At 40.3% G+C, this 17695-nt stretch overlaps 1 protein-coding gene across 2 annotated transcripts in view; it reads right to left on the reverse strand.

The window, feature by feature from the left end:
- Positions 1-367: 367 nt before the first annotated feature.
- Positions 368-17695, reverse strand: part of LOC120019530 (myelin transcription factor 1-like protein) — an 84241-nt gene continuing 66913 nt past the window's right edge. For both annotated transcript variants that reach the window (XM_038962827.1, XM_038962826.1), the window contains 8 exons: positions 16822-16890; positions 16588-16650; positions 12847-12930; positions 12052-12273; positions 11828-11919; positions 11607-11710; positions 11199-11342; positions 368-508 (listed from right to left, as the gene is read on the reverse strand). In XM_038962827.1, coding sequence (XP_038818755.1) covers positions 368-508; positions 11199-11342; positions 11607-11710; positions 11828-11919; positions 12052-12273; positions 12847-12930; positions 16588-16650; positions 16822-16890 — 919 coding nt within the window. The remainder of the gene's footprint in view (positions 509-11198; positions 11343-11606; positions 11711-11827; positions 11920-12051; positions 12274-12846; positions 12931-16587; positions 16651-16821; positions 16891-17695) is intronic.

Below are 17695 nucleotides of genomic sequence, written 5' to 3' on the forward strand. Positions count from 1 at the left end.
AGTTTTGTCCTTTTTATCAATATCGTTAAAATAATGAATGATACAAGCTTACAATTAATAAATACATATACACTAAAATGTGCATACATTAGCAGCTATAAACAGTACATCACATTATATTAGGTCATATGAAAATGTACAAAACGGGAATGTTCTTTGAAACTTTTGCCATTGGGAACTATTTTTAAAGCAAGGCAAAAAACCCATTACAATGGAGCTCAGAGCATTACAGCATAATGAATCAAATAAATACTACGGTAAATTACAGCAGCAACAATCATAATCCATTCTCTTTTGACTTTTATTTGTTGCTTTAACATCATTTGATTTGGCCTCAGACTGGGCCTTTTGGCCAGAAGATAGGCTACTACACTTGGATGCCTTGCACTGCTTGTTTGATGTTCTCCAATAGTTCCTTGTTCTCTGGACTCTGGTATTGGTCCTGATGGGTGTACATGTCTGTCAAAGTACTCACATAAGTGTCAAAGTTTTGTTCATTCATTGGCTCCTGTGAGGGGGGAAAAACACCAATAAGGACAATGGTGCATAGTGTACATACAGCAGTCAGATTCAGTATGGTTTCATTGTGATGATCAATTCATTTTGTTTTCAGAGAGAATGGAGGGAAATGAAAATTGATCAGGGAAGGACATTGACAGCTGCAAACATTGTCAGGACAGTATGGTGGGTTGTATTAACACAGTATAGTGGGGTTGTACTAACACAGTATAGTGAGGTTGTACTAACACAGTATAGTGAGGTTGTACTAACACAGTATAGTGGGGTTGTACTAACACAGTATAGTGAGGTTGTACTAACACAGTATAGTGGGGTTGTACTAACACAGTATAGTGAGGTTGTACTAACACAGTATAGTGAGGTTGTACTAACACAGTATAGTGGGGTTGTACTAACACAGTATAGTGAGGTTGTACTAACACAGTATAGTGGGGTTGTACTAACACAGTATAGTGAGGTTGTACTAACACAGTATAGTGACGTTGTACTAACACAGTATAGTGGGGTTGTACTAACACAGTATAGTGGGGTTGTACTAACACAGTATAGTGAGGTTGTACTAACACTGTATAGTGAGGTTGTACTAACACAGTATAGTGGGGTTGTACTAACACAGTATAGTGGGGTTGTACTAACACAGTATAGTGAGGTTGTAATAACACAGTATAGTGGGGTTGTACTAACACAGTGTGGTGGGGTTGTACTAACACAGTATAGTGGGGTTGTACTAACACAGTATAGTGGGGTTGTACTAACACAGTATAGTGGGGTTGTACTAACACAGTATAGTGAGGTTGTACTAACACAGTATAGTGAGGTTGTACTAACACAGTATAGTGGGGTTGTACTAACACAGTATAGTGGGGTTGTACTAACACAGTATAGTGGGGTTGTACTAACACAGTATAGTGAGGTTGTACTAACACAGTATAGTGAGGTTGTACTAACACTGTATAGTGAGGTTGTACTAACACAGTATAGTGGGGTTGTACTAACACAGTATAGTGGGGTTGTACTAACACAGTATAGTGAGGTTGTACTAACACAGTATAGTGGGGTTGTACTAACACAGTATAGTGGGGTTGTACTAACACAGTATAGTGGGGTTGTACTAACACAGTATAGTGAGGTTGTACTAACACAGTATAGTGGGGTTGTACTAACACAGTATAGTGAGGTTGTACTAACACAGTATAGTGGGGTTGTACTAACACAGTATAGTGGGGTTGTACTAACACAGTATAGTGGGGTTGTACTAACACAGTATATGAGGTTGTACTAACACAGTATAGTGGGGTTGTACTAACACAGTATAGTGAGGTTGTACTAACACAGCATGGTGGGTTGTACTAACACAGTATAGTGGGGTTGTACTAACACAGTATAGTGGGGTTGTACTAACACAGTATAGTGGGGTTGTACTAACACAGTATTGTGGGGTTGTACTAACACAGTATAGTGAGGTTGTACTAACACAGTATAGTGAGGGTGTACTAACACAGTATAGTGGGGTTGTACTAACACAGTATATGAGGTTGTACTAACACAGTATAGTGGGGTTGTACTAACACAGTATATGAGCTTGTACTAATACAGTATAGTGGGGTTGTACTAACACAGTATAGTGGGGTTGTACTAACACAGTATTGTGGGGTTGTACTAACACAGTATAGTGGGGTTGTACTAACACAGTATAGTGGGGTTGTACTAACACAGTATAGTGGGGTTGTACTAACACAGTATAGTGGGGTTGTACTAACACAGTATAGTGGGGTTGTACTAACACAGTATAGTGGGGTTGTACTAACACAGTATAGTGGGGTTGTACTAACACAGTATTGTGGGGTTGTACTAACACAGTATTGTGGGGTTGTACTAACACAGTATAGTGGGGTTGTACTAACACAGTATAGTGAGGTTGTACTAACACAGTATAGTGAGGTTGTACTAACACAGTATAGTGAGGTTGTACTAACACAGTATAGTGAGGTTGTACTAACACAGTATAGTGGGGTTGTACTAACACAGTATAGTGGGGTTGTAATAACACAGTATAGTGAGGTTGTACTAACACAGTATAGTGAGGTTGTACTAACACAGTATAGTGGGGTTGTACTAACACAGTATAGTGAGGTTGTACTAACACAGTATAGTGAGGTTGTACTAACACAGTATAGTGAGGTTGTACTAACACAGTATAGTGGGGTTGTACTAACACAGTATAGTGGGGTTGTAATAACACAGTATAGTGAGGTTGTACTAACACAGTATAGTGAGGTTGTACTAACACAGTATAGTGGGGTTGTACTAACACAGTATAGTGGGGTTGTAATAACACAGTATAGTGAGGTTGTACTAACACAGTATAGTGAGGTTGTACTAACACAGTATAGTGGGGTTGTACTAACACAGTATAGTGAGGTTGTACTAACACAGTATAGTGGGGTTGTACTAACACAGTATAGTGAGGTTGTACTAACACAGTATAGTGAGGTTGTACTAACACAGTATAGTGGGGTTGTACTAACACAGTATAGTGAGGTTGTACTAACACAGTGTAGTGAGGTTGTACTAACACAGTATAGTGGGGTTGTACTAACACAGTATAGTGAGGTTGTACTAACACAGCATGGTGGGTTGTACTAACACAGTATAGTGGGGTTGTACTAACACAGTATAGTGGGGTTGTACTAACACAGTATAGTGGGGTTGTACTAACACAGTATTGTGGGGTTGTACTAACACAGTATAGTGAGGTTGTACTAACACAGTATAGTGAGGGTGTACTAACACAGTATAGTGGGGTTGTACTAACACAGTATATGAGGTTGTACTAACACAGTATAGTGGGGTTGTACTAACACAGTATATGAGCTTGTACTAATACAGTATAGTAGGGTTGTACTAACACAGTATAGTGGGGTTGTACTAACACAGTATTGTGGGGTTGTACTAACACAGTATAGTGGGGTTGTACTAACACAGTATAGTGGGGTTGTACTAACACAGTATAGTGGGGTTGTACTAACACAGTATAGTGTGGTTGTACTAACACAGTATAGTGGGGTTGTACTAACACAGTATAGTGGGGTTGTACTAACACAGTATAGTGGGGTTGTACTAACACAGTATTGTGGAGTTGTACTAACACAGTATTGTGGGGTTGTACTAACACAGTATAGTGGGGTTGTACTAACACAGTATAGTGAGGTTGTACTAACACAGTATTGTGGAGTTGTACTAACACAGTATTGTGGGGTTGTACTAACACAGTATAGTGGGGTTGTACTAACACAGTATAGTGAGGTTGTACTAACACAGTATAGTGAGGTTGTACTAACACAGTATAGTGAGGTTGTACTAACACAGTATAGTGGGGTTGTACTAACACAGTATAGTGAGGTTGTACTAACACAGTATAGTGAGGTTGTACTAACACAGTATAGTGAGGTTGTACTAACACAGTATAGTGTGGTTGTACTAACACAGTATAGTGGGGTTGTACTAACACAGTATAGTGGGGTTGTACTAACACAGTATAGTGGGGTTGTACTAACACAGTATTGTGGGGTTGTACTAACACAGTATAGTGAGGTTGTACTAACACAGTATAGTGAGGGTGTACTAACACAGTATAGTGGGGTTGTACTAACACAGTATATGAGGTTGTACTAACACAGTATAGTGGGGTTGTACTAACACAGTATATGAGCTTGTACTAATACAGTATAGTGGGGTTGTACTAACACAGTATAGTGGGGTTGTACTAACACAGTATTGTGGGGTTGTACTAACACAGTATAGTGGGGTTGTACTAACACAGTATAGTGGGGTTGTACTAACACAGTATAGTGGGGTTGTACTAACACAGTATAGTGGGGTTGTACTAACACAGTATAGTGGGGTTGTACTAACACAGTATAGTGGGGTTGTACTAACACAGTATAGTGGGGTTGTACTAACACAGTATTGTGGGGTTGTACTAACACAGTATTGTGGGGTTGTACTAACACAGTATAGTGGGGTTGTACTAACACAGTATAGTGAGGTTGTACTAACACAGTATAGTGAGGTTGTACTAACACAGTATAGTGAGGTTGTACTAACACAGTATAGTGAGGTTGTACTAACACAGTATAGTGGGGTTGTACTAACACAGTATAGTGGGGTTGTAATAACACAGTATAGTGAGGTTGTACTAACACAGTATAGTGAGGTTGTACTAACACAGTATAGTGGGGTTGTACTAACACAGTATAGTGAGGTTGTACTAACACAGTATAGTGAGGTTGTACTAACACAGTATAGTGAGGTTGTACTAACACAGTATAGTGGGGTTGTACTAACACAGTATAGTGGGGTTGTAATAACACAGTATAGTGAGGTTGTACTAACACAGTATAGTGAGGTTGTACTAACACAGTATAGTGGGGTTGTACTAACACAGTATAGTGGGGTTGTAATAACACAGTATAGTGAGGTTGTACTAACACAGTATAGTGAGGTTGTACTAACACAGTATAGTGGGGTTGTACTAACACAGTATAGTGAGGTTGTACTAACACAGTATAGTGGGGTTGTACTAACACAGTATAGTGAGGTTGTACTAACACAGTATAGTGAGGTTGTACTAACACAGTATAGTGGGGTTGTACTAACACAGTATAGTGAGGTTGTACTAACACAGTGTAGTGAGGTTGTACTAACACAGTATAGTGGGGTTGTACTAACACAGTATAGTGAGGTTGTACTAACACAGCATGGTGGGTTGTACTAACACAGTATAGTGGGGTTGTACTAACACAGTATAGTGGGGTTGTACTAACACAGTATAGTGGGGTTGTACTAACACAGTATTGTGGGGTTGTACTAACACAGTATAGTGAGGTTGTACTAACACAGTATAGTGAGGGTGTACTAACACAGTATAGTGGGGTTGTACTAACACAGTATATGAGGTTGTACTAACACAGTATAGTGGGGTTGTACTAACACAGTATATGAGCTTGTACTAATACAGTATAGTAGGGTTGTACTAACACAGTATAGTGGGGTTGTACTAACACAGTATTGTGGGGTTGTACTAACACAGTATAGTGGGGTTGTACTAACACAGTATAGTGGGGTTGTACTAACACAGTATAGTGGGGTTGTACTAACACAGTATAGTGTGGTTGTACTAACACAGTATAGTGGGGTTGTACTAACACAGTATAGTGGGGTTGTACTAACACAGTATAGTGGGGTTGTACTAACACAGTATTGTGGAGTTGTACTAACACAGTATTGTGGGGTTGTACTAACACAGTATAGTGGGGTTGTACTAACACAGTATAGTGAGGTTGTACTAACACAGTATAGTGAGGTTGTACTAACACAGTATAGTGAGGTTGTACTAACACAGTATAGTGGGGTTGTACTAACACAGTATAGTGAGGTTGTACTAACACAGTATAGTGAGGTTGTACTAACACAGTATAGTGAGGTTGTACTAACACAGTATAGTGGGGTTGTACTAACACAGTATAGTGAGGTTGTACTAACACAGTATAGTGAGGTTGTACTAACACAGTATAGTGAGGTTGTACTAACACAGTATAGTGGGGTTGTACTAACACAGTATAGTGGGGTTGTAATAACACAGTATAGTGAGGTTGTACTAACACAGTATAGTGAGGTTGTACTAACACAGTATAGTGGGGTTGTACTAACACAGTATAGTGGGGTTGTAATAACACAGTATAGTGAGGTTGTACTAACACAGTATAGTGAGGTTGTACTAACACAGTATAGTGGGGTTGTACTAACACAGTATAGTGAGGTTGTACTAACACAGTATAGTGGGGTTGTACTAACACAGTATAGTGAGGTTGTACTAACACAGTATAGTGAGGTTGTACTAACACAGTATAGTGGGGTTGTACTAACACAGTATAGTGAGGTTGTACTAACACAGTATAGTGAGGTTGTACTAACACAGTATAGTGGGGTTGTACTAACACAGTATATGAGGTTGTATTAACACAGTATAGTGGGGTTGTATTAACACAGTATATGAGGTTGTACTAACACAGTATAGTGAGGTTGTACTAACACAGTATAGTGGGGTTGTACTAACACAGTATATGAGGTTGTACTAACACAGTATAGTGGGGTTGTACTAACACAGTATATGAGGTTGTATTAACACAGTATAGTGGGGTTGTATTAACACAGTATATGAGGTTGTACTAACACAGTATAGTGAGGTTGTACTAACACAGTATAGTGGGGTTGTACTAACACAGTATATGAGGTTGTACTAACACAGTATAGTGGGGTTGTACTAACACAGTATATGAGGTTGTACTAACACAGTATAGTGGGGTTGTACTAACACAGTATATGAGGTTGTACTAACACAGTATAGTGGGGTTGTACTAACACAGTATAGTGAGGTTGTACTAACACTGTATAGTGGGGTTGTACTAACACAGTATAGTGGGGTTGTACTAACACAGTATAGTGAGGTTGTACTAACACAGTATAGTGGGGTTGTACTAACACAGTATAGTGAGGTTGTACTAAGACAGTATATGAGGTTGTACTAACACACTATAGTGAGGTTGTACTAACACAGTATAGTGGGGTTGTACTAACACAGTATAGTGGGGTTGTACTAACACAGTATAGTGAGGTTGTACTAACACAGTATAGTGGGGTTGTAATAACACAGTATAGTGGGGTTGTAATAACACAGTATAGTGGGGTTGTACTAACACAGTATAGTGGGGTTGTACTAACACAGTATAGTGAGGTTGTACTAACACAGTATAGTGAGGTTGTACTAACACAGTATAGTGAGTTTGTACTAACACAGTATAGTGAGGTTGTACTAACACAGTATAGTGGGGTTGTACTAACACAGCATGGTGGGTTGTACTAACACAGTATAGTGGGGTAGTACTAACACAGTATAGTGGGGTTGTACTAACACAGTATAGTGGGGTTGTGCTAACACAGTATTGTGGGGTTGTACTAACACAGTATAGTGGGGTTGTACTAACACAGTATATGAGGTTGTATTAACACAGTATAGTGGGGTTGTACTAACACAGTATATGAGGTTGTACTAACACAGTATAGTGGGGTTGTACTAACACAGTATATGAGGTTGTACTAACACAGTATAGTGAGGTTGTATTAACACAGTATAGTGGGGTTGTACTAACACAGTATATGAGGTTGTACTAACACAGTATAGTGAGGTTGTACTAACACAGTAGGATGGGGTTGTATAGTGGGGTTGTACTAACACAGTAGGATGGGGTTGTATAGTGGGGTTGTACTAACACAATATCGTTTGGTTCAAATAACACAGTATAGTGGGGTTGTACTAACACAGTATAGTGAGGTTGTACTAACACAGTATAGTGGGGTTGTACTAACACAGTATAGTGGGGTTGTACTAACACAGTATAGTGGGGTTGTACTAACACAGTATAGTGAGGTTGTACTAACACAGTATAGTGAGGTTGAACTAACACTGTATAGTGGGGTTGTACTAACACAGTATAGTGGGGTTGTACTAACACAGTATAGTGGGGTTGTACTAACACAGTATAGTGGGGTTGTACTAACACAGTATAGTGGGGTTGTACTAACACAGTATAGTGAGGTTGTACTAACACAGTATAGTGAGGTTGTACTAACACAGTATAGTGAGGTTGTACTAACACAGTATAGTGAGGTTGTACTAACACAGTATAGTGAGGTTGTACTAACACAGTATAGTGGGGTTGTACTAACACAGTATAGTGAGGTTGTACTAACACAGTATAGTGGGGTTGTACTAACACAGTATAGTGGGGTTGTACTAACACAGTATAGTGGGGTTGTACTAACACAGTATAGTGGGGTTGTACTAACACAGTGTAGTGAGGTTGTACTAACACAGTATAGTGAGGTTGTACTAACACAGTATAGTGGGGTTGTATTAACACAGTATAGTGAGGTTGTACTAACACAGTATAGTGGGGTTGTACTAACACAGTATAGTGGGGTTGTACTAACACAGTATAGTGGGGTTGTACTAACACAGTATAGTGGGGTTGTACTAACACAGTATAGTGGGGTTGTACTAACACAGTATATGAGCTTGTACTAATACAGTATAGTGGGGTTGTACTAACACAGTATAGTGGGGTTGTACTAACACAGTATAGTGGGGTTGTACTAACACAGTATAGTGAGGTTGTACTAACACAGTATAGTGGGGTTGTACTAACACAGTATATGAGGTTGTACTAACACAGTATAGTGGGGTTGTACTAACACAGTATAGTGGGGTTGTACTAACACAGTATAGCGAGGTTGTACTAACACAGTATAGTGGGGTTGTACTAACACAGTATATGAGGTTGTACTAACACAGTATAGTGGGGTTGTACTAACACAGTATAGTGGGGTTGTACTAACACAGTATAGTGGGGTTGTACTAACACAGTATAGTGGGGTTGTACTAACACAGTATAGTGGGGTTGTACTAACACAGTATAGTGAGGTTGTACTAACACAGTATAGTGAGGTTGTACTAACACAGTATAGTGGGGTTGTACTAACACAGTATAGTGGGGTTGTACTAACACAGTATAGTGGGGTTGTACTAACACAGTATAGTGGGGTTGTACTAACACAGTATAGTGGGGTTGTACTAACACAGTATAGTGGGGTTGTACTAACACAGTGTGGTTGGGTTGTACTAAGTGTGTATATACAATACTTAATCAAATTAATAAAATCTGACAATTTCCATAGTCATATGTACGGTATAGTTCATCTAATGCAACTCCAAAACATCCGTAGTCAGTGTAGATTATTTTGATCATCTCATGGAATGGATGGATGTTTGATGCTTAGCTTATGCAGTGGAAATGATGACATTACATACATAAATGAGCTAATGTAACGTGGGAGTTGTGGGAGCCATTTTTCAGACAGGAAGACACAATGTAACAGGAGAAGACAAAGAGACATTGAATTATGCAATAGTGGGCTGAACAAACTTGGTCCTATAACTGGGTTATAATACAGTTTAAATATGGCTTGTTGTGTTACTCCAACATGACCACTGCCTTATGTCATGGGACACTTGAATCATAGTATAACGCAGCAACATGTATGGATAATTGTGATGCATACACAGAGTGTTCACGAGTATAGGAGGAACACTAAAGGGAGGAAGGTGATGAATTAAAGGATAATAATTAGACTATGAAATGGAATCTCTTACTCTGTGGGGCATCTGTAAACAGCAGCTATGTTTAACTGGGGCCTCTTTCTGTGGCATCGGTTTCTACAGGAAGAGGTGTGAAGAGAATAGAGATAGAATTCTATTAGCCTGCTGTACAAAAAGGAGCAACATTCTAGCCTGGTCGCAGATCTTTTTGTGCTATCTTGCTAATAGTTGTTGTCATATCATGACGTTTGGCATAACAATGACTATGTCAGTTAGCTAAGGCACAAACCGATATGGCTCCACACTAGCAAAATGCGTTATAACCGTAATAAAACGTGATCCCCTTGCGGGAATCGGTGGCGAACAGGGAGCCATATTCAGAGGGAGGGATTTCAGTTATTAATAAGCAACTTTGGTGCCTTTTAGATCAGGCAGTATCCAATCAGCCCTGTTCGTCTTCTTACACAAGAGGTGTTATTGGATAATACAGGCACATGACACAACAAGGCAGCGGGGGGGGGGGGGGGGGGGGGGGGGGGGGGCATTAGTAATTACTAGTCTGTAAGGGAAGTGTTGTAGCACAGAAGCCCATGAACAGCTGAGAAAATAAGTGACAAACAGAAAGAAGCAGATGAGGAAACCCAACTATGTCATTGGAATCTGCCCTTATGTCAGTTACTCTTTGCAATGATTTTTACAGCATTACATAACATGTATATTTTCATATGTTTCAAGTGTTCCATTTCAGGCATCAGCAAACAATCACTATGGTAATAAACATATCCAATTTGGTAGAATGAGTGGAATAAGCCGATATCATGATATGACCATGTCTTTTTAAACTCGGTTACATTGACTAATCAGATACAAATGGCCCTGGGTTTCAACCGTTCTTTTATAGCTCAGTGGTTTCAACCGTTCTTTTATAGCTCAGTGGTTTCAACACACTTCCAATTATGGAACATGAAATTGGCATGCTCTCAAGTGTACCATCTACTATCTCTTTATTCCCTAACCCCACATCCTATTCCCCCGTAACCCTTTTCTTTATTTCTATGGCATCCCCCCACCTTAGTAGCTCTGACTCTGCTGATAGCTACTTTACTGAGGAGAAGTGTACTTAGTATGACTGTGATATGTGGTTATCCCACCTAGCTATCTTAAGATGAATGCACTAACTGTCGCTCTGGATAAGAGTGTCCACTAAATTAAATGAAATCAAATGTATTTATAAAGCCCCTTTTACATCAACAGATGTCACAAAGTTCTTGTCCAGCTCAGATGTCACAAAGTGCTTATCCAGCTCAGATGTCACAAAGTGCTTATCCAGCTCAGATGTCACAAAGTGCTTATCCAGAAAATGTAAATGCAGCTTAGATCATTAGTTGACACAGTGCTTGTCTGACAGTAACTGTTATAGGCCAGGTTGTGCCAGGTTGTGCCAGGTTGTGTTGGTACGTACCATATGTGGGAGCTGGATATTAGCTAAGCTGTTGATGAGAGAGTGGCTGAGGTTGGCTAGCTCATGCAGTAAGGAGTCATTCTGCTGCTCAATCACTTTGTTCTCGTCCTCTATGGACTTCAGGTTAGTCTCCATAGTGGTGATCTGGGAAAGGGGAAAAATACATTGTATTTAGATGAAGCACTGTGATATTCAGTTTGACAAGAGGGTTTTGACTGACACTGAGGCACTTCCTAATATGCATGCCATTTTCGTATCGCAGTTACTTGGGGGGTTGAAACATCAACGTCTAAGCTTTAATCCAGCAACCTGTTTCAAAACTTGCCCAAACTCAGCATTACTTACTACCCTATAATAAATAATAAATAATAATGAATGAATCTCAAATGAATAATGAATGAATCTTACTTGTGTCCTAAGTTTAATCATGTCTGATTCCACTTGATTGTTCGATTCGTTTAGATCTTTGATTTCTTCATCCAGCTGTTTGATTTCCTCATCTTTTTCTATTCCTAGAAGAAAGGAAACATGAAATAGAATTTAAGATTAGATTAAGCTTGAATATTTGTTGAGTAAACCAGCTAGTGGCCTAGTCAAGGGTTCCTGCTGGTATTAGAGCGTTAGCTTACCTTTGCTTGCCCGTTGCTTGATTGTCAACATTTCAACTCCAGTCATTCTGGCTTTCTTCATGGCAGAGGTGGCACGGGGACAGCCGGAGAGACTGGTGAATAAAATCACATGACATGACTCCAACGCTGGTCTCAAGCACATCATTTACATTCTTGATCTGGTACTTGATTACATTTATACACAGTTGCTTGTGTACATCACAGCCGTGCAGAGCCGCACCCACCTCCGATGTGTCAGGAAACTCCCACTGACATGTCCCGATCCATCGCAGCCCGGGGTTGGGCACGACATGCCATCTGTCTTCCCGGACTTCCAGGCAAACTGGGAGCCGTTAACGTAGCCGTCCTTCTGCCGTTTGGCCGCCAGGGGGCAGCCTGACGCGCTGCGGTGGGACGCGTACTTCCCCGTCACATGACCCTGTCCGTCACAGCCTGGGACGGGACACCTGGGGAAAGGAGGGGTCACAACCTCGCTCATCTCACCTGCAGCACACCTGCACCTGCTAACTGTGATTCATAGTGAAATTACTAGAAAAATATTAGCTACTCTAATAAAAACCATCCCCCAGGTTATAACATTTACCCGTGGTTTTACATTGGTATGTCCTTCAGAGTGACATTTTGGCTGATTTAGAATGAGCACAGCGTGTCTGGGGACCGCTCCACCCCGGCAGTGGGGAGATCAGTGTTAATTATGATTGAAATGTTAATGATGATGATACTGTAGATCCAGTGAACCTCGCAGGGATAGAGGTGGCAGCAACAGCAACAGTTTTGCAGAGATTGGGTGATTCGCGGCAAGGTAATAGATGATTCGCGGCAGGGTAATATTCACTTAATTTTATGGCAATACTTTACCAAATGCCAGAAGTATCTGAAAGATAATCTTACTGTACTGTACTCACTACGTGTACCACCCTGGCTGTAGGGAAATATGAGGTGAAATAAAGGACTATGGCTTCGAGAATATGACAAATTAACAAGATACGATACACTATCCATCCATTCCAAAGCCACACCTGATTGGCTCCTGGTCGTCCTTGTCCTCCTTGCTGTGCAGTATCTTGATCCCGCTCTTCTTGGCCCGTGGACAGCCTGACAGACTAGAGGGGAAAGGTCTTGTGCAGTTCACTACCATCTTAAGAGTATGATTACAACGTCAGTGCATGTGGAGTTCATCACTTCTCAGAATCTGTAAAGTCAGTTTCAGATGATTTCAAGACAAACCATGTAGCCTATAGACCCCTTTCTGTGTCAAGAGGGCGATGCTTGCAAGTTGGAGCTATTCTACTGTATTTTAGTCAATGCCATTCCGACATTGCTCATCCTAATATTTATATGTTTCTTAATTACATTCTTTTACTTTTAGATTTGTGCGTATTGTTGTGAATTGTTAGATATTACTGCACTGTTGGAGCTAGAAACACAAGCATTTTGCTACACCCACAATAACATTGCTAAATATGTGTATGTGACCAATCAAATTTGATTTGAAGGGGGAGTTCTTATAGACCGCCAGCAAAAAAAGCCTCTATTTAGATGTTGCTTATGAGTGAATTTCACACTCCTTTTGGATTGTAATTGTATTTTAAGGCTTGTATGAATGCCCTGCTTAATATAATGTCTGTGTCATCATCACAAGTCAGCTGCATTATACTTACCACTTCAACCAGTAAAATGGCTCTTTGGCTAGCTTTTGCTACAGCCTATATCGATGAGCTTTAGCATTCTAGCTAACAACTGCTGCATCCAAAATAGATATTTTGCAAAGATCACAGCCAAATGTAATCTAAGCGACTGTTAAAGCAAAAATCAAAACCTAATTGTAAGCGTATGAGAAGCCCATTTTATTAGAAGTAATAAAAAATGTAATCTAGGCGATGTTGAATGGGCACAGATGGCGGTGGCTTTTTCACTGCCGACAAGAGTTGCGCGCATCTATGCATGAAGTCAGTGTGTCGTGTACGGAAAAGGGTCTATACAAAGACATTTATAGACGGTTATAAATTACTATCAGAGCTTAGTGGAACTGAAAACAGATAAGTCTAAACAATCCACACACCAATCCAGCTGTCAGGTATACAAATATGTCATATACTGTACACTTAGTGTACAAAACATTAGGACATCCATGACATACTGTAGCAGACTGACCAGGTGAAAGCTATGATCCCTTATTGATGTCACCTCTTAAATCCTCTTCAACCAGTGTATATGAAGGGGAGGAGACAGGTTAAAGAAGGATGTTTAAGCCTTAAGACATGGAGTGTGTATGTGCGCCATTCAATGCGTGGATGGGCAAGACTAAATATTTAAGTGCCTTTGAACGGGGTATGGTAGTAGGTGCCAGGTGCACCGGTTCGAGTGTGTCAAGAACTGCAACGCTGCTGGGTTTTTCACGCTCAACAGTTTCCTGTGGGTATCAAGAATGGTCCACCATCCAAAGGACATCCAGCCAACTTGACACAACTGTGGGAAGCATTGGAGTCAACATGGGCGTAAAACGCTGTGTACTACTCCCTTCACAGAACAACGCAAACTGGCTCTAACCAGAATAGAAAGAGGAGTGGGAGGCCCCAGTGCACAACTGAGGCAGAATTTCTCGCTTGGAATAGCCTTCATTTCTCCGAACAAGAATAGACTGACGAGTTTCATAAGAAAGATTTTTGATTCTGGCCATTTTGAGCCTGTAATCAACCCCACAAATGCTGATGCTCCAGATACTCAACTAGTCTAAAGAAGACCAGTTTTATTGCTTCTTTAATCAGGACAACAGTTTTCAGCTGTGCTAACATAATTGCAAAAGGTTTTTTTAATGATCAATTAGCCTTTTAAAATGATAAACTTGGATTAGCTAACACAACATGCCATTGGAACACAGGAATGACGGTTGCTGATAATAGGCCTCTGTACACCTACAGTGGGGCAAAAAAGTATTTAGTCAGCCACCAATTGTGCAAGTTCTCCCACTTAAAAAGATGAGAGAGGCCTGTAATTTACAATGTAATGTACACTTCAACTATGACAGACAAAATGAGGGAAAAAAATCCAGAAAATCACATTGTAGGATTTTTAATGAATTTATTTTCAAATTATGGTGGAAAATAAGTATTTGGTCAATAACAAAAGTTTATCTCAATACTTTGTTATATACCCTTTGTTGGCAATGACAGAGGTCAAACGTTTTCTGTAAGTCTTCACAAGGTTTTCACACACTGTTGCTGGTATTTTGGCCCATTCCTCCATGCAGATCTCCTCTAGAGCAGTGATGTTTTGGGGCTGTTGCTGGGCAACACGGACTTTCAACTCCCTCCTAAGATTTTATATGGGGTTGAGATCTGGAGACTGGCTAGGCCACTCCAGGACCTTGAAATGCTTCTTACAAAGCCACTCCTTCATTGCCCGGGCGGTGTGTTTGGGATCATTGTCATGCTGAAAGACCCAGCCACGTTTCATCTTCAATGCCCTTGCTGATGGAAGGAGGTTTTCATTCAAAATCTCACGATACATGGCCCCATTCATTCTTTCCTTTACACGGATCAGTCGTCCTGCTCCCTTTGCAGAAAAACAGCCCCAAAGCATGATGTTTCCACCCCCATGCTTCACAGTAGGTATGGTGTTCTTTGGATGCAACTCAGCATTCTTTGTCCTCCAAACACGACGAGTTGAGTTTTTACCAAAAAGTTATATTTTGGTTTCATCTGACCATATGACATTCTCCCAATCTTCTTCTGGATCATCCAAATGCTCTCTAGCAAACTTCAGACGGGCCTGGACATGTACTGGCTTAAGCAGGGGGACATGTCTGGCACTGCAGGAGTCCCTGGCGGCGTAGTGTGTTACTGATGGTAGGCTTTGTTACTTTGGTCCCAGCTCTCTGCAGGTCATTCACTAGGTCCCCCCGTGTGGTTCTGGGATATTTGCTCACCGTTCTTGTGATCATTTTGACCCCACGGGGTGAGATCTTGCGTGGAGCCCCAGATCGAGGGAGATTATCAGTGGTCTTGTATGTCTTCCATTTCCTAATAATTGCTCCCACAGTTGATTTCTTCAAACCAAGCTGCTTACCTATTGCAGATTCAGTCTTCCCAGCCTGGTGCAGGTCTACAATTTTGTTTCTGGTGTCCTTTGACAGCTCATTGGTCTTGGCCATAGTGGAGTTTGGAGTGTGACTGTTTGAGGTTGTGGACAGGTGTCTTTTATACTGATAACAAGTTCAAACAGGTGCCATTAATACAGGTAACGAGTGGAGGACAGAGGAGCCTCTTAAAGAAGAAGTTACAGGTCTGTGAGAGCCAGAAATCTTGCTTGTTTGTAGGTGACCAAATACTTATTTTCCACCATAATTTGCAAAGAAATTCATAAAAAATCCTACAATGTGATTTTCTGGATTTTTTAAAATAATTTTGTCTGTCATAGTTGAAGTGTACCTATGATGAAAATTACAGGTCTCTCTCATCTTTTTAAGTGGGAGAACTTGCACAATTGGTGGCTGACTAAATACTTTTTTCCCCACTGTATGTAGATATTTCATTAAAAAAACTGCCATTTCCAGCTCTATTTATGATTAATTGGATGTTATTTTAATGGACAAAAAATGTGCTTTTCTTTCAAAAACAAGGACATTTCTAACTGACCCCAAATTTTTGAACGGTAGTGTATATGTATATACTAGCCTCGCCCTGCACTACAATCTGAGGTGTTGGGGGCTGCTGAATGTACTGCGTGTCTTTTTGTCATTATGATGGTGTGCAAGCTACCTCCTGTGCGAGGCGTAGTTCCCAGTGATGTGTCCAGACCCGTCACATCCTGGAGTGGGACACCTGGGACAGAGAGGGGACAAGGAGCGTGACTACAGGGGACAGGGTAATACCAAAGCTGACAGCATCGACACTATCAGGCTATTGGTCTGCTGTGAAACTAGAGAATAAAATATAAAACTCATCAAGGTCTACTGTATATCAGAGACATTGAAGGAATAAGGTTCTGCTTACTTGAGGTCTTGCGCATTGGTCATCATCATACTGCAGATGCTTTTGTCAGCTAGCTGGTAGCTGGAGAGACTAGAGAACACACAAACACACAAGGATGACAGTAGATAACACAATGATGACATTAGATTCAGGGGCGCAACTTTCACTGGGGACGGGGGGACATGTCCCCCCCACATTCTGAAATTGTATTTTTGTCCCCCCCAGTTTTATCAATGGAATGTGATACAAAACGAGGCTACGGTGTGCTTTAGGACCATGCGGTCGGGTAAGCTGTTTGGAGTGTTAATCCGACTGGATAAAGAATATAATTATAATAATTATATCCCCCCCACTTCTAAAACCAAAGTTGCGCCCCTGATTTAAATTACACAGAATGATAACATTAGATTACACACAGTGATGAAATTAGATTACACACAATGATGACATTAGATTACACACAATGATAACATTAGATTACACACAGTGATGACATTAGATTACACACAATGATGACATTAGATTACACACAATGATGACATTAGATTACACACAATGATGACATTAGATTACACACAATGATGCCATTAGATTACACACAATGATAACATTAGATTACACACATGGATAACATTAGATTACACACAATGATGACATTAGATTACACACAATGATAACATTAGATTACACACAATGATGCCATTAGATTACACACAATGATGCCATTAGATTACACACAATGATAACATTAGATTACACACAATGATAACATTAGATTACACACAATGATAACATTAGATTACACACAATGATGCCATTAGATTACACACAATGATGCCATTAGATTACACACAATGATAGCATTAGATTACACACAATGATAACATTAGATTAC

This window comes from Salvelinus namaycush, chromosome 24 (genome assembly GCF_016432855.1).
Source record: "Salvelinus namaycush isolate Seneca chromosome 24, SaNama_1.0, whole genome shotgun sequence".
Taxonomy (NCBI): Eukaryota; Metazoa; Chordata; class Actinopteri; order Salmoniformes; family Salmonidae; genus Salvelinus; species Salvelinus namaycush.